The sequence below is a fragment of the Berghia stephanieae genome, chromosome 1 (assembly GCF_034508935.2).
Source record: "Berghia stephanieae isolate SIO BIC M18660-M18661 chromosome 1, UCSD_Bste_1.3, whole genome shotgun sequence".
NCBI lineage: Eukaryota > Metazoa > Mollusca > Gastropoda > Nudibranchia > Aeolidiidae > Berghia > Berghia stephanieae.
This window is the reverse complement of record NC_088360.1, coordinates 123,498,047-123,513,046: the sequence shown is the minus strand read 5'-3', so window position 1 is coordinate 123,513,046 and position 15,000 is coordinate 123,498,047. Positions and strand designations below refer to the sequence as shown.

The 15,000-nt window shown below is 35.8% G+C and overlaps 2 protein-coding genes across 2 annotated transcripts in view; one reads left to right on the top strand and one right to left on the bottom strand.

The window, feature by feature from the left end:
* LOC144962981 (uncharacterized) overlaps positions 1–3,196 on the bottom strand; it is a 17,232-nt gene extending 14,036 nt beyond the window's left edge. The window contains exon 1 of the mRNA XM_078896487.1: positions 2,656–3,196. Coding sequence (XP_078752613.1) covers positions 2,656–2,937 — 282 coding nt within the window. The 5' untranslated portion in view covers positions 2,938–3,196. The remainder of the gene's footprint in view (positions 1–2,655) is intronic.
* A 1,644-nt stretch (positions 3,197–4,840) lies between these two features.
* LOC144962980 (uncharacterized) lies at positions 4,841–14,868 on the top strand. The gene is made up of 4 exons (XM_078896486.1): positions 4,841–5,893; positions 7,157–7,459; positions 9,489–9,633; positions 10,916–14,868. Exons 1-4 carry the CDS (start codon positions 5,495–5,497, stop codon positions 11,242–11,244), a joined length of 1,176 nt encoding a protein of 391 aa, XP_078752612.1. The 5' UTR covers positions 4,841–5,494; the 3' UTR covers positions 11,245–14,868.
* The last annotated feature ends 132 nt before the right edge of the window (positions 14,869–15,000 follow it).

Genomic DNA, 15,000 nt, shown 5'->3' with positions numbered 1-15,000 from the left:
ATGAGGGTGTGGGGGAGGGGGGGGGGGGGGGGGGAAGAGAGAAAGATAAGACAAGGATGGCTAGGGTGTCTGTTCGATTTTCCCTTCTTCTAGACTGTACAATTAACACGAATGGAAACATCCAATTCATGAGGATTTTAATTAAGATCTATATGATAGACAGTAAATAATGGGTGTCTCAGTGGGAATGACCATGACAGATTAAAAAAATAGGTATGAAGGAAGGAAAGGTTCAAGAACATGGTGTCAACACGAATTTGCAAGTCTGATAACCCTAGTTGTTGTGGGCTCAATGGTGCAATGGAAATACTCTCAAACCAATGTATAATATTGTCAATTACAACAATATTTTCGATTCACATTCACAATGGGATCAAAAACAAGAATCAAACACCACATGCAAAACCTATCACCCAAATTTTTTTCAGTCGTTCGACAAGAAGTTGAGCTAAAATCAAGCCCATGATTGCGAAAAGAGAACCACGACCACTTTGATGAGTCTTTTCCTTTAAGACGACGTGTACTCAGTAGTAAGTACACAAAGCTTTAAGGTCAATGACCTATTGTCAACACATAGCACAAATGACATATTATACTGTTGAGCAGAGCAAAACAAAGTTCGTCTTCCTCTATTTTCATCTTTAGGGCAATAGCTAAAGATAGTTTTAATAAAATGAGTCTAATTTTCAAAAACCACAATATCTCAATGATAACAAAACATGGGGTTTTGAAGGCCTATGTATGGTCAGTATTATTATATGGCTGTGAAATCTGGATAAGTACAGAAGACATTAGAAAGAAACTGGAGGCAGCAGAAATGTGGTTTCTTAGAAGGATGTTAAGAATCGCAAGAACAGAGAAGAAAACTAATGAAGAAGTATTAGAGCAAGCTGAAACTAAAAGGTTATTAATTCGTACAATAAGAAAAAAGACAAACGCAATTTTTAGGGCACCTAAATCGACATAAATGTATTGAACATCTTGCGCACCTAAATTACTTATAAAACAGTATTTTTGTGAGGGTTTTTATGTGTCTGCTTGTTTGTTTGTTCTGTCTGTTTGTTAGTTATCTACTGATTTAACTACTGTTATATATCTTATTATAGCTCGTTCCAAATTTCAAGCGCGCGTGTTTTGCTCAATTTCTTGTCGACTGACTGACAAATTTGGGTGATAGGCTTTGCATTTGGTTTTTGATTCTTGTTTTTGATCCCATTGTGAATGTGAATCTAAAATATAAATCCGTATCTATGCGGCTATTGTATAATCGCAAATTCCTTTGATATTGGCGATGTAATTATTTAATCTCAACCGAATGTGAGAAATTTACCGTTATGACGTATAACGTAACATTTTTGTTTATTTTCAGTGGTGTAGAATATTTATTCCCAAAGTGATAGTCCATGATCCCAGAGCCCTACAACCTCATTCCTTATTTTTATCTATAAATTCTATAACATGTTAGTTGTAATGCTGCTTTTAAATCGACATCCTGTTTGGGTTCATTTTTGAAACATTCAAAAAGTCTTATAGCAATGTCTTTACTTTTCAAAATCTATTGCTTTAAATTACTCAGAGAACGACAATACAATACGCTACAGAAAATTGTGAAGATTTTGAGTGTAAAATTATATTTATTACTTATTATTTTCTGAAAGGTGCGTAGCATGTTTTACATATGACATTGTGTTGTGTTCAATGAGTGCACTACTGTAAAGTTGCGTAAGTGACTGAGTTTTCTCTGTGTTTTTTTTTTAATATCATGTTAATAAGCTTACCTTCTAGATTATTAGTCTGGAAAAAAGATCGAGTAATTCAAAACGTTGTTTTGTTGGGGGGTTTTGTTTTTGTTGTTTGTTTGTCTGTTTATGTTTTGTTTTTTTGTTATTGTTCTTTTTGTTTTGTTTTTGTTTTTTATCTGAATATTTATTTTTATATTTATCTATTTATTTATTTTTGTAATCGGAGTAACCTTGCCAAGCTTCAATCGAATTCATTCACTAGTTTCCAAATGTCAGTCACAGCTTGAAATTTAGCTTCTGAGCTGATCCCGAGAGTTTGGTGGTTATATTAGTGCGTGTGCCACCACACTGGAACTGACTTCCACTTTAGGACTTACTTCTTTCTGATGGACTTTAAAGTTTAAAGGAGACAGGATGCAGCCTCCCCCCCCCCCCCCCCTGGAATGTAGTAGTGCTAGTTTGTTGTGGAAAACATCAATATCTTCTGACTAACAAGAGGAAAATCGCCCCATTTGTTATGGTGCAACCAGAGTTTTTATTAAGGTTTCTTTCACTCGGTTAAAAAAATAATAAAGATAAATCTGTGTTATAGTTATAGGTATTACAATTTCACAGTGTAAGACAACTTTAATAAAGAATATAAATCGCACACTAAACGAATATTTAACGATTAAGAAGGATAAGTATGGAATTCCGTGGTTATTTAATGCAACGTGGAGTATTTGACATCAGTGCCCATTCCGCCTGTATGCCCGTTTTTTATTGCTTCCCAACCACCTGGTATATCGATATTATGAACATTGAAAGTATTTGTTCTGTATTTATTGTTGATCAATTAACTTACTTATTCTAATATTATCACTTGTCTTGGGTGGTATAAGATAACAATCATTTTGTAAAATAAATCATATACCTTTATAGCTCCTTGTTTGCTCATGGCACACGCTAATCGATACGCAGGGTCAAAACGGAACAAGAGAATTGCAGATATAATCACTGTAGCCAAAGCCACACCCCGTCTTTTCCAAGCTTTCCCGCTGACCCAAATGCTAGTTGAAAAGTTTGAACTTTCCTTCTGAAAAAATGGTTTAGCAAAACTCTCGATTTGACAAGCGCTGTATCCAGATTTTGTGCAAAACATATGAATTTTCCTTATTTCGTCATCGATAAAATCCAACTTCTTCTGTAACGCCATTGTATCCCGGATACATGAAGCGAAATAAACACTGAAGAACGTTAACTAAACCCCGTCGCTTGTCGTTTGAATAAACTAAGTATTCTTCTACTGTTTCACTTCGAGCACCGCCTTTTGACTGAGATAACTGTAATTGTCATTGATCCATAAGTATACAGAATAAGATGCCACCGGCATGTGCGAGAAAGTCGATACTGAGAGACTGAGAGTGAGTGTCAAGTCAGAACAGAACTGTTGGCGGACTTGGCACCGCACTCAAGTTTCCAACCAGTCATTGGCAAAGTGTGACTGTCAATATATTTTTTTTATCATTTAGACGGTTTCCCGTGGAACGATTAGTTGTCTTGGTAGCAATTACTCTTGGTAGATTAAGTTTTTTGTTGATTTTTTTTTAATGTGCGACGACGACGACGATGATAATGGTCATGATCATGATGGGTGTGGATGGTGTTGTTGCATGATTAGGATTGTAGTAGCGTAGTAGTAGTAGTAGTAGTAGTAGTAGTAGTAGTAGTAGTAGTAGTAGTAGTAGTAGTAGTAGTAGTTGTTGTTGTTGTTGTTGTTGTTGTTGTTGATATTGTTGATGTTGATGATAATGATAAAGATTATGATGATGACGACGATGATGATGATATTGATGATGATGATGAGGAGGAGGAGGAGGAGGATGAGGATAAGAAGAAAAAGAAGGAGGAGGAGGAGGAGGAGGAGCAGAAATAGAGGGAGGAGGAGCAGGAGGAGCGGGGAGGAGGCGGATGAGTTGGAAGACCAGTAGACCTAGGAATGAGGAGGAGAGGAAGCAACGGGAACGATAATGCTAAAAGACTAGATTCTTAAAATGGTATATTTTCATTTTGTTATTAAAACGGAAAGATGTTAGCGTTGTCGTTACCACCCATCCTATCTATAATCGGATTGTGGAGTCTTGCAGTATCATGAAGTAGGACATCTAATATTGTCAAATTATTTTAAATGACAGACATTCCATGATTCAGAGTAAGCCTAAAGCAATGCCCCATTGTGAGCGGTCTATTTGATAGGATTTTCATATAACAATATGGGGTTCTATATTAACCTTTTTCTAATTCATTGTAGGGCACCTTATCCTGTCTCAAGGTGATTTGACTGTATATTTTAAAATAAAACGCGCTAACGTTTATATAGAACATTACGGCGGAGGCCACCAAATGGACTCAAAGGATATTGCAAGGGGTCCCGACTGAAAGAAAAACTGAATATGATGTCAGGTTGTAAGAAAAACTTTTTTCTCAAAATAATAAATGTGGCGACGTCCCATACCGGGATATTAATATCTATCTCCCAGCTCCCACCCCTATTTCCTTCTTTCCTAGTATCCCTAAGTAGCCCTTTTCTCTCTTCTTTTTTTTTTTCTGTTCTCATCCTCCTCTTCAACCCTCCTTCATCACCTCCTACTCCTCCTCCCTCTCTCTTTATTTTTTATCATCATCCACCTGTTTTATAGGAGCATTCATTAAGCACTTTAACAAGTCATCAAAGGACAGAGGACCTGACCACAACTATCACAGGATGCTCGCTGGAGAGAAAAGAGTAAAAAGTGCAAGTATGAATTATTTCGCGTATTATTACTTATGGAATGTCTTGTTTTCTTGGAAATAGCGCAGCTGGTTAATCTCTGAAACTTTTAATGCGAGGTACCAAGAAAAACTATAACAAAATATTATTTCTATATCTTACTTCTACATTTGAGAAAAAAAAATTTCATCTGCATCAATATAAAACCTGTATAATAAGAAAATTGGAAACGACTAAACCGGGTAAGCTCTCTTGGGTGCGATTCAATCAATAAATAGTACGTCCTCGGGTCGATCTAAAAAAGTTTAGCTACATTTATACCGTTGGAAATTATTATCTTATCTGGCTTGTTTTCATTGTCGATTGTCGATTGTTTACATGCGAACATTGAATATTGACTGTTGACAGCTAATGTTGTCAAATTCTCGTGACTAGACGTCTAAATCCCGGAAAATGTGAAGCCGGAGAGCTGTGCTGTAAATCATGAAAATGAATTTTTGATATGTAAATTTTGATAGCGATTAGTAAAGTAGTTACCGCTAGACGTGCGATTGAACTACTACTGGGCCTACCTGAGACTGAGAATCTGACATGAACAGAAGAAATAGACGGACTTTCCCAGTGCCACGGCGCCACAGTTCTTGAGTGCCTACATTAGTTTATCATTAACAAGGAGATACTATAATTGCAATCACGTTCAGACAATAGAAGACAATTAATGGATACTGATCTGGGAGATTATCCAATTACGTCCTCAGTTTGCTCACCTTCCTTAGTCCTTGTCTTGAATTAAAGTTAAAGTTAAAGAAAGTTTTAGTTTAGCTTTTTAAATTTCAAATTTTGTGTCTAAGGGTCTTATTTTGTTGTTAGGATTTTGACGAAGGTGATCAATGTGTTTCATTCTTTGAATTAATCATTTTAAAATTAAAGTTCAACGTGAGCAACAACGCTTGAAATACGGTAGTGTTCTACTTCTTTAGTCACAGATACAGTCAGAAAGAACATGTCTAAGTCTACTCGATCTAAGTCCAGTTTATCATCGACTGAATCACAATTAATCAAAGCAATAAAAGAGGGAGATTATTTGACGATTGAGCATTTGACAAGAGTGAAAAAAGTAAATCCCAACTTTGAAACACACCGGGGATATTCACCAATTCAGTTGGCAGCTTCTAAGGACAGTAATAGAAGCCTCCAAACTTTGAAATTGTTATTGGATGCTGGAGCAGATCTCAACAATAAGGGTGCTAACTCACCATTAGAAACGTTTATTGCCTTTAAGAACATTGATGCCGTGAGATTGCTGGTGAAAAGGGGAGCCAATGCCAATTGTCATCTTGATGAGAAGAAAACTACACCATTACATGCAACCATTCACTATGAAGCTTTTGATATAACAAAGGTTTGTGTCAACGGGTTATTTGTCTGACAGCTTAATTTTTATCAAACTAATTTACAAAACTATGGAATCATTCTCATAAAAATAATGATAAAATAAGAAGTAGGATTAAGTCCATCTCAACATTACGTAATAAGTAATAAAATGCTGTATCTCTGTTATATTAATGCTTATATATATGTCTTTTCTTGTAAATCCTGAATTCTCCTTTTAATTTTAACACTCAATGGCAAAGCTGAATTTCTTTCAAACTTCAAATCTTAGTGTCATTGCTTATTAATTTGGTTAGGACAGCAGATTGGGAGCACTTGCATCTAATGCAAAAGGACAGGGATTGGTCTTGAGTGAAATCAAAATTTCTTCCTGACCCCCTCCCCTCCCCCCTGTCCAACAAGCAGTGTTAGGTAATTATGTCTGTTTGATCTGATGGAAAGTACTTTGCGATAAACTGTCATTCTACCCAAAGGGTTGCAAGCATTTACTCTTGTCCACATATATATACATATATTTATACATATATATATATACAGCGCAGCACAGTAATCTTGAACAAGTTGGGCCTGGGCATGTTTGTTTGAGATTTCCATGTTTTCGAGATCTCTGTGTTAGGCATTTTACAAAGAATATGAAGAAAATATGGGAGGGGGGGGGGGGGGGTCGTAAACTTGAGTTGATTCGGTGAGGTCCCATTATAATGAGGTGTAGCTTTAAGTGCGTCTTGTTTCATTTAGTAACAGGTAGAATTATGCTCCCCTTTACGTATGGTAGATTGAGAAGACAAAGTCAGTACGTCCCATTAATGATTACACCTACACACTCAGCATGTGACGTTTTTAACCTATGAATCCAATACCTCATCCCTACCTATTTAACACTCTCACGCCTCTATACTTACCCCATCTTCCCCACCCATAATCAATTTCTTTGATTTTAATACAATTACAGTAACAGTCTCATGTCATCATTGTCTCGCTGGTACTGAAACAAATTAGAGTGAGGCTAATAGTATTAGTTAATGTGTTAAGCATGCATTAGTAATAAATTTAAGGCCACATGTCATAGAGAGCGATGGCAGTTTTTCTTTCCGTTCAATACAAACATTAGACAAAAAGAATTTTATCAACATTTTGTTTGAGATTTCCGTGTTAGCCTCCAATAGTGTTCAAGATTTTCGTGTTGCCAGTACAATGAAAATAGAGGGTTAAAATGGGGAATTTACATGTGTTCGAGATTTGCGTGTATATATTTGATTTTCTTTTTTTTCAGTTTTTACTGGAATCCAAGGCTAATGTGAATGCCAAGAATAATCATGGAATGACTCCACTTCATTATCTTGTGATGAAATCGTCAGTACCGGTGAAGGTTTTCGACCTATTTATTGATGCAGGTGTTGATTTAGGCTGTGGAAACTTTGATGGATTCACTCCTTTGCACACTGCTGTATGTGAGGGACGAATCAACAATGTTGTTTTGTTGTTGGAACGAGGTGCAGACCCACTAGAAGTCACAAATGATGGTGACACAGCATTACACCTGGCTTGTAGTCATGGTCAACTTGCCATGCTCCAGGTAGAAATCTGCTTAAGGATTGATAATTAATATACTTTATATGTTACTAGATAATCATCATAAGGATAACAGAAGTATTTAGGATAAATTGGAGAAATGCTTTGAATGCAACTTTCTTAGCGCAAATGCAACCCACTCCAATAATAATAATGATAATACAAATACCATTATTGTTAATGATAATACTAAATTATTTTTAACCATTGAAATAATTACCCCTTCAGTCATGGGACTCTTTGTTTCCTTTCCAACACAATTACTTTAAAATATTTATCAAAAATATTAAAGTCTTGAGAGATTTCTTTTTTAATATTGATTTTGACCCATGAATACTCTGTGGAATGGCGTTTACATGCAGAGGGACACAAATTAGGGAAGGATCTTCTTCCTCCTATGTGCAAATATATTGAACAGCCACCAGGATAGGGCTAATAGGGGAAATAAAACAGTTATGTAGCATAAAAAGGAGTGATGATTTCTAGACATCAATAAACCCATAATATTGGCATCCTTATGATTGCAGACACAGTCACTGTAATCTTAAGGCTGGAGTGTGACGAATCTCACCTCTCTCTTCTGAAGATCAGCTTTCCAGCACTATTTTCACAGTCTGATATGCTCGAACTTTCTTTCAGAAACACAAAATAACAGAGAATTGCAGAAGTCTGGCTTTAACAGAGAATTGCAGTAGTCGAGCATTAAAAAATAAGTTTCTTTATTACGTATTAAGTTAATAATAAAAAGCAGTCCTGTAGACCAGTGGTTCTCAAACTTAGTTGGGTCCCTTGGGTTGGGTGACCCCATCACAAAGACAAAAACGTAGTTGTGTGTGATATTATTATGCAAATCTCAATCTCAATCTCTCTCTCTCTCTCTCTCTCTCTCTCTCTCTCTCTCTCTCTCTCTCTCTCTCTCTCTCTCTCTCTCTCTCTCACTCACTCTCTCTCTGTGCTTCTCCCGCCATGTCTTCAATTTGCCTTTGAATTGTGCTGGTACTTCAAGATAAAGACTTCATTACTGGTTCAGGATCTTTGTGTCAAACAGTTTTTATAACCTCCCTTATGACTGGAGCAAGTAACGTTTCATCTATGGTGTAAGGTTTGCTTAAAAAACCAAAATAATTTCTAGCATAATCCATCCTATGTAGTACCTTCACAGCCCCCCAAATTCAAATTTTGCTTACATCGCCCCCCCCCCCCCCCCCCCCCGCCCGGGGTACCTTATCGCCCACTTTGAGAACCACTGCTGTAGATTCACTAAGACCCCTGTAGTGGATCCTAGAGTTTAGCCCGGTTTTATTTGACCTTTACAATAAAGGATATAAGGAAATCGCTAAGTACTTTCCCCAAGATCTAAACATTCAGATTTGAAAGGATATGGAATGAGAACAATTTTGATTATCTTTTATTTATTTAAATTTTTTAGGTCGTTTCTTATCGCTTACATAATGCAATAGGAGCAAAATGCTGAGCCCTAATGGAATTGCACTGTAACTTTTCTGTTTTTGGCATTTTGCCAAGATTCTATTTTCTATTGTTGTTCATTACGTCAACATAAGTTACTCTTCTAGTCATTTTGGATTTATTCAACGGTTTAGCTATCTTTACATTGTATTTTGTTGAACACCAAAGAAGTGAAATGTAGGAATGAAGTGAATATTTTTTTCAGAAATAGTGTTGTAGATTCTACTACCTGTTTTTTGAGTCTCTAAACATAGATGTTGCCCTATACAATCTTCAACATGCACGTAAAACATCGGGGTATTCCTAGATTTGGAAGAAAAACAGTGCCCAGTTTAGTGCATTGTGAGCAAAGCCATTTTGGCTGGAAATTTCGAAAATAGAATTGATGTGCTTTTGCTTGGTCAACCCTCTCCTCTCTGTCTATAAATGGTATATTTAACAACTCAAAATATTATTTTTTAACATTATGATTTGCATCAATTAGATTTTCTTTTTAAAAGCTGATTACTGATTATAAACTTGAACTTGAACATGAGTCTAATGAATTTATTTTACATTATTTTCAGTTGTTAATCAAAGTTGGTGTACCTATTGAAAGTCAAAATAGAATGAAGCTGACACCACTTCACCAAGCTGTCGATTCTGGGCAGACTTTACTAGTTTTCTATCTTGTGAAAGCAGGTGCAAATGTAAATGCACTTGATATTACTGGTGAGTAACAGAAAATGGTCATTGCAGCAGTTTCATAATTATTTTATTTCTACCATAAGATTTTGTCCATTTCTAAACCATTCCAACCTATTTCTCTTGGACCATTCTATGCATTGTCATGAATCTTTGGTTGCTATCTTAAATTTCTATAGACATTATAAATCTTTAAATATTAATTATGAATCTTTATCATTGCTTGCAGTAGGTATTTATCTCATTATTTGGGGCTTTCAATTTTAACTGTCTTAAATCTTTGTCAACCTAAGCATTTTGATAATGGTTGCGGCTATTCGGACTCGAGTCTGAATAGTCTCCCATGGCTATTCAGACTCAAACTCAAACTCCAAATCCAATGCGCATGTGCAATCAATAAGTTCTTTTGGACTCTAATATGAATAGCCTCCCCTGGCAGTAAATTTCAAATTTATTTAAGTTATTGACAATTACATACACTTGATGCAAATGAAAATAACAATAACGTTATATTAACTATCAGCAAGCAGTCTAAGTCTAAACCTGCTTTATTTGACGAGAAAGACAATACCATTGATCAATTGGAAGTCCAGATAGAAATTAGTAACTGAGGTCTAAATGAAAAGTTTTTCTAACAATATTACATGATGTCCAAATAGAATCAGGACAAAATAACTATTCAGACTCGAGTCCGAATTGCCACTTCATTTGATAATTTCATTGTAATAAAACGCTTTTTAGTAATTTCCAAATGGTCTTCATGTGTGAGCAATGATCATGTAAAGTTATTATTATTTCAGTCCAATTCCATTTTATATTCGAACCAATTGCAACATTATACACCTATTCAATCCATGTATTGTTGTGCATATTTGTAAGTATAAAGAGGAAGTGGATGGAATGTAGTGCTAAGCTCATTTCATTTTCTTGATGAGTTCCACTAATAGTTGTGTATCAATCTCACTCACAGTATAAATTGTTCCTACCAGATGTAATGATGTGTGATTGTAGTGGAATTCGCATAAAGTCAACACCCTTAAAATCAACTTCTGCTTATAGTCAACTCGTCTGGTTGGTCCAGACTTTTCTGTTTTTTACCTAAGTGTGTTCCACTGATAATGGATAAAGTCAACTAATCTTTATGGCCCGGCAGTATTGGCTTTATTAGGATTCCATTGTATTTGTTTTTCCTGTCTCCTTAAATATGCAAGAAATGAATGAAATGTAAGTCTTAATTCTTTTAGTTCAATTCATTACAACTTTGAAATGATAAACATTTTGATGCATTATCAAAAACATTCTTCCTCAGGCAAGAGACCAATTTACTCAGCAGCACTCCGTCAAGACATACATTGCCTTACTATCTTGCTGAGAGCTGGTAGTCGGATGAGCCAAGAATTGTGCGATACGGACTTGCAAGAAAAGAGAGCCTGTGTCATTGGCAACTCCAATCCACTGGGTTTTTATATGGACAATTTATTCACCTGTCCCCAATCTCTGAAAGAACAGTGTCTCTTGGTTGTTAGAAGAATGCTTGCACCACATCTGAATATCAAAGCTTATTGTGATTTACCAATATCTCAGTCACTTCAAAAAGAGGTTGCTTTAGAGTCTTTAGTTTTAGATGACTTTTTATGACATTTTTTAATATAATAATTTTATTCGCCCTTACAAGGTTGACCAATCCTTTTTAAAAAGGGAGATAACCTTGGAAATTCACAAGCATAACATTTTGGAAAGTACTTTTTTTAAATGATATTTTTTACAACGCTCTGGGTGGGGATCCTGACCTCCCATAGCGGGCAGGGAGGTACATACTGTGTCTTCTATCCCCTTATATCTGTTTTCCAACATGCTTTCTGTCTTTGTCTCGGAATGAGATTACTTGGTTTTGTCCTGGCACTGACCGGAATCCTAGCTGGGAGGGAAACAGTCAAATGCATAGTTATTGTTTTGGGAGATGATATTTTTTTTCCTTGTAAATCATCTCTGTTATGTATTATTATTTTTATTTTGAATGTATAATGTAAGCATTTGAGTGTGTTCCTCTTTGTTGGATTTTGTGCTTGTGTCTGGATGAGACTTGTAGGTGATTTCAAACATTGGTGGTATGCTCTTGGAATCTACATCTGATCCCTATTTGTTATCAGTTCCCCTTTGTCTTACTTTTTCTTGGGTGCTTTAATTGTAATGCTAGAACTTTTGACTATCCAATTTTCTTCCTTTTTACTGGCGCTGACATAACCTAAATGTGTTGCAAGCGCCGTAAAACCCTTAAAAACAAAAACAATTTTACAACACTGAAATTTGGCAATTTAAAAGGCAAAAGGTTAATATTTAATATTTTTTTAAAACATATTTTGAACATTAGCTTATCATTAGCTTTCAAAATGATGAGGAGGAAAAATAACCAGAAAAAAATGTATCCCATAGATACAATCAAACACTTTGTATTTCAAGTTTTCATGATAGAAAAGCAGCTCTCTTTGCATAGTCTCATATGGCATAGATTACCCAAACATACAGTTTCATTGGAACTGTTTCTCTTCAAAGTTTTTGGTTTTTGAAAAAAGCCTGCTTACTTTCCACAATCAAATGATCCAATGTTCCTTGAAGTTAACGGTACTTGCAGTGGCAGGCTGTTTTCTTTTTTTTTTTTTCTATTGATATTTTATTTGGTCTGAGAAGAATCAACTATAAGCAAGTCATTATGTGATAATATTTTATCGGTTGGTTGTGTTCGATTGGATGATGCTAACACATGTTACAGAATCCTGGGATTCACAAAAGCTGTTTGAAGCAGGATTCAAACAGATATCTTGTGTGTGTGTGTGTGTGTGTGTGTGTGTGTGTGTGTGTGTGTGTGTGTGTGATGTCAGAAATACAGACATATCTATATATTGTACATATCTAATACAAACTAAAAACTAAGGGTGCTCAACATGTTGGCAATAACGATGTGGTAGCAAGGATTCAGGATCTAACATCAAGTTTCATCGTCGGCCTGTGTATGTTTCGGGTCTTTCCTGCCATCTTTAAGACTGTGGAATTTGTTGTTGATGACTGGCGAAGTGCTTCTGGTCTATCTATGTGGACAGCTCATGTATTCACTCCAGCACGGTTTCCTTGAAGTCCTCAGGACATGCAAAAAAGTTTGATGAAACCGTGCATTGCCAAAACGATTCGATGGAGAATGGGTGGAGGGGGTAAGTGTGGCGCAGAGGTATGGTCTTTGCTTCATACCCGAAAGATACCTATTTCAAATATTCACCGCATTATGTGGCCCTAAACAAGTCACCTCTCCCGAGTTCAATTTGCGGCACTGAGCTGTGGCTGACACCTGGGTTTTTTTCAGTCTTCCCTTGGAACAGACCTAAAACAAATCTCCGCTTGGGAATCAATAAACGGAACTTTATTATTTATTTACTTTATAATATGTTGAGGGAGATAACTTAATACATAACATTTTACACAGGTTGGTGTATATGTGAGTCTGGGGGGGGGGGGGAGGGTGTTGTATCACCACAGCATTAATTTTACCATCGTAGCCAACCACTAATAAATCATGGCGCCTGACATTGAAATTACAACGAATGGCGAAGTGATAAAAACAAGCAAAGAGGTGTTGGTTATACAAAACGGGGATAGAGTCTGTGAGTGGCTGTGTGTGTCTGCATGTGTATCAGACTGTATACACACACCTGCAGTGTAGATAGATACTCACATATATGTAACTCTGTAAACGTCACAGTAAATCAGTGGTCGAAATCACCAGATTTATTAGAAAACCCTTTAGGTAATCAACATTTTTTTTTTTACGTTGGCTGGGTGAAATTAGTTCCGAGTAAACTGTGTTAGAGGTAACAAGGAGTTCAAGAAAGGAATGGAATGATAATAAGGAAAAAATTTGGAACATTCGAATGAGATTGAGGAAAAAATGTGTTTTCGAGGAAACCATGCTGGAGTGTAGTTCTGTTTTCATGTAGAGGATGGCCTTGGTTGGGTGTTTGATAATGAAATATTTTTCTTCCAGGCATAAACTAAATTGAGTTGTTGATGGTGTGTATGTTTTGATATGATGTTCCATGAAATGCTGTGGTCTAAATTTATGTCTTTCAATTTCCAAATGTGTTCCCTGGGTGTGTTGGATGTTTATCGGTAATGTGTCCAATGGTTGATGTGTTGGGGTTGTAAATAGTTTTTAATTTTTTTCTCTGTTCGTCCTATTTGTTTTACCGGTTACATTCAACATGAAATCAAACTCGTTCAAACCTTTCTCAAAACTATGCATTATTAACTTCACCAATAAACACAACAACCAACCTCATTCAAACTGGCAGTCAAACCATACAAATAAAAAAGTGGATATATCACACCATTGGATTCCCCCTTCTTTCACATAATAATCAACATGGAAGTGTGCAACACAAAATAAAGAAAATAAAATATTACATTGTTCAGCCTCCCTTTCAACAAAACGGTCAGCACATTGGACAATTTTAAAAGATATTTTCCAAAATATCGGTAGCTACACCAAATGATATACCAAAACACAATAAAAGAAATCTGTGTGCGAATAAATAATTTCCAGCCACAACTAAAAAAAACTTTTGAAAATTAGCACCAGAATAAAATTCACCTGTCAATAATTGCAACTGCCAACGAAGAAAGTATTGTTGCCTGTCAGAGAAGCAATGTTTAGAAAAAAAGTTATGTATACCTAGCCACATTTACCAAATCAAAAATAAACAAACAGGAAAAATACAAAGGACTGGCAAAGAAAAATTAAAAATCAGATAAAACCTCCACACATCATACTTTAGAACACCACCAAAAGAACATCCACCACTCTAAGCAAACAAATTTTGAAATTGAAAGACATAAATTCAAACAACGTTTCATGCAAAATTATATCAAAAGCAGTCAACATGCCTATAAGAAAAATATCTCATCACCAAGGCCACCCTCAACAAGTAAAAATAACTGTACAACAGCAGCTGTCCGCGTAGACCGAAATACTTAACAACTACATGAGACCTGAGTCACCAGTCAACAACAACAACAAATTATACTAAGTCCTCAAGGTGGCAGGAAAGGCTTGAAACATAATATAGGTAAACCGGCAATGAAACTTGTAAACTTCTAATATGTATATAATTACACTATTCTGTTGTCAATTACACATTCTTGGACAAAAGAAAATATTGAGTTTTGAGAATTGTAAAAATTAAAATATTTACAAATATTATTAAGTTTACCTAATTGATTGTTGTTTCCCATCTCTTGTATGTGTTTCTTTTGTTGTACAGCATAGATATAATATATTTTAAATTGTTGGATGGGATAGGGAGGTCTTGATGTCCTTTGTTGTCTTGGGAGGTTTATTGCTGCCTT

Coding starts and splice junctions, on each gene's coding strand:
- LOC144962980 (XM_078896486.1), top strand. CDS start 5,495: ATGTCTAAGTCTACTCGATCTAAGTCCAGTTTATCATCGACTGAATCA. Junction 5,894..7,156: donor AAGCTTTTGATATAACAAAG/GTTTGTGTCAAC, acceptor CTTTTTTTTCAG/TTTTTACTGGAATCCAAGGC. Junction 7,460..9,488: donor GTCAACTTGCCATGCTCCAG/GTAGAAATCTGC, acceptor CATTATTTTCAG/TTGTTAATCAAAGTTGGTGT.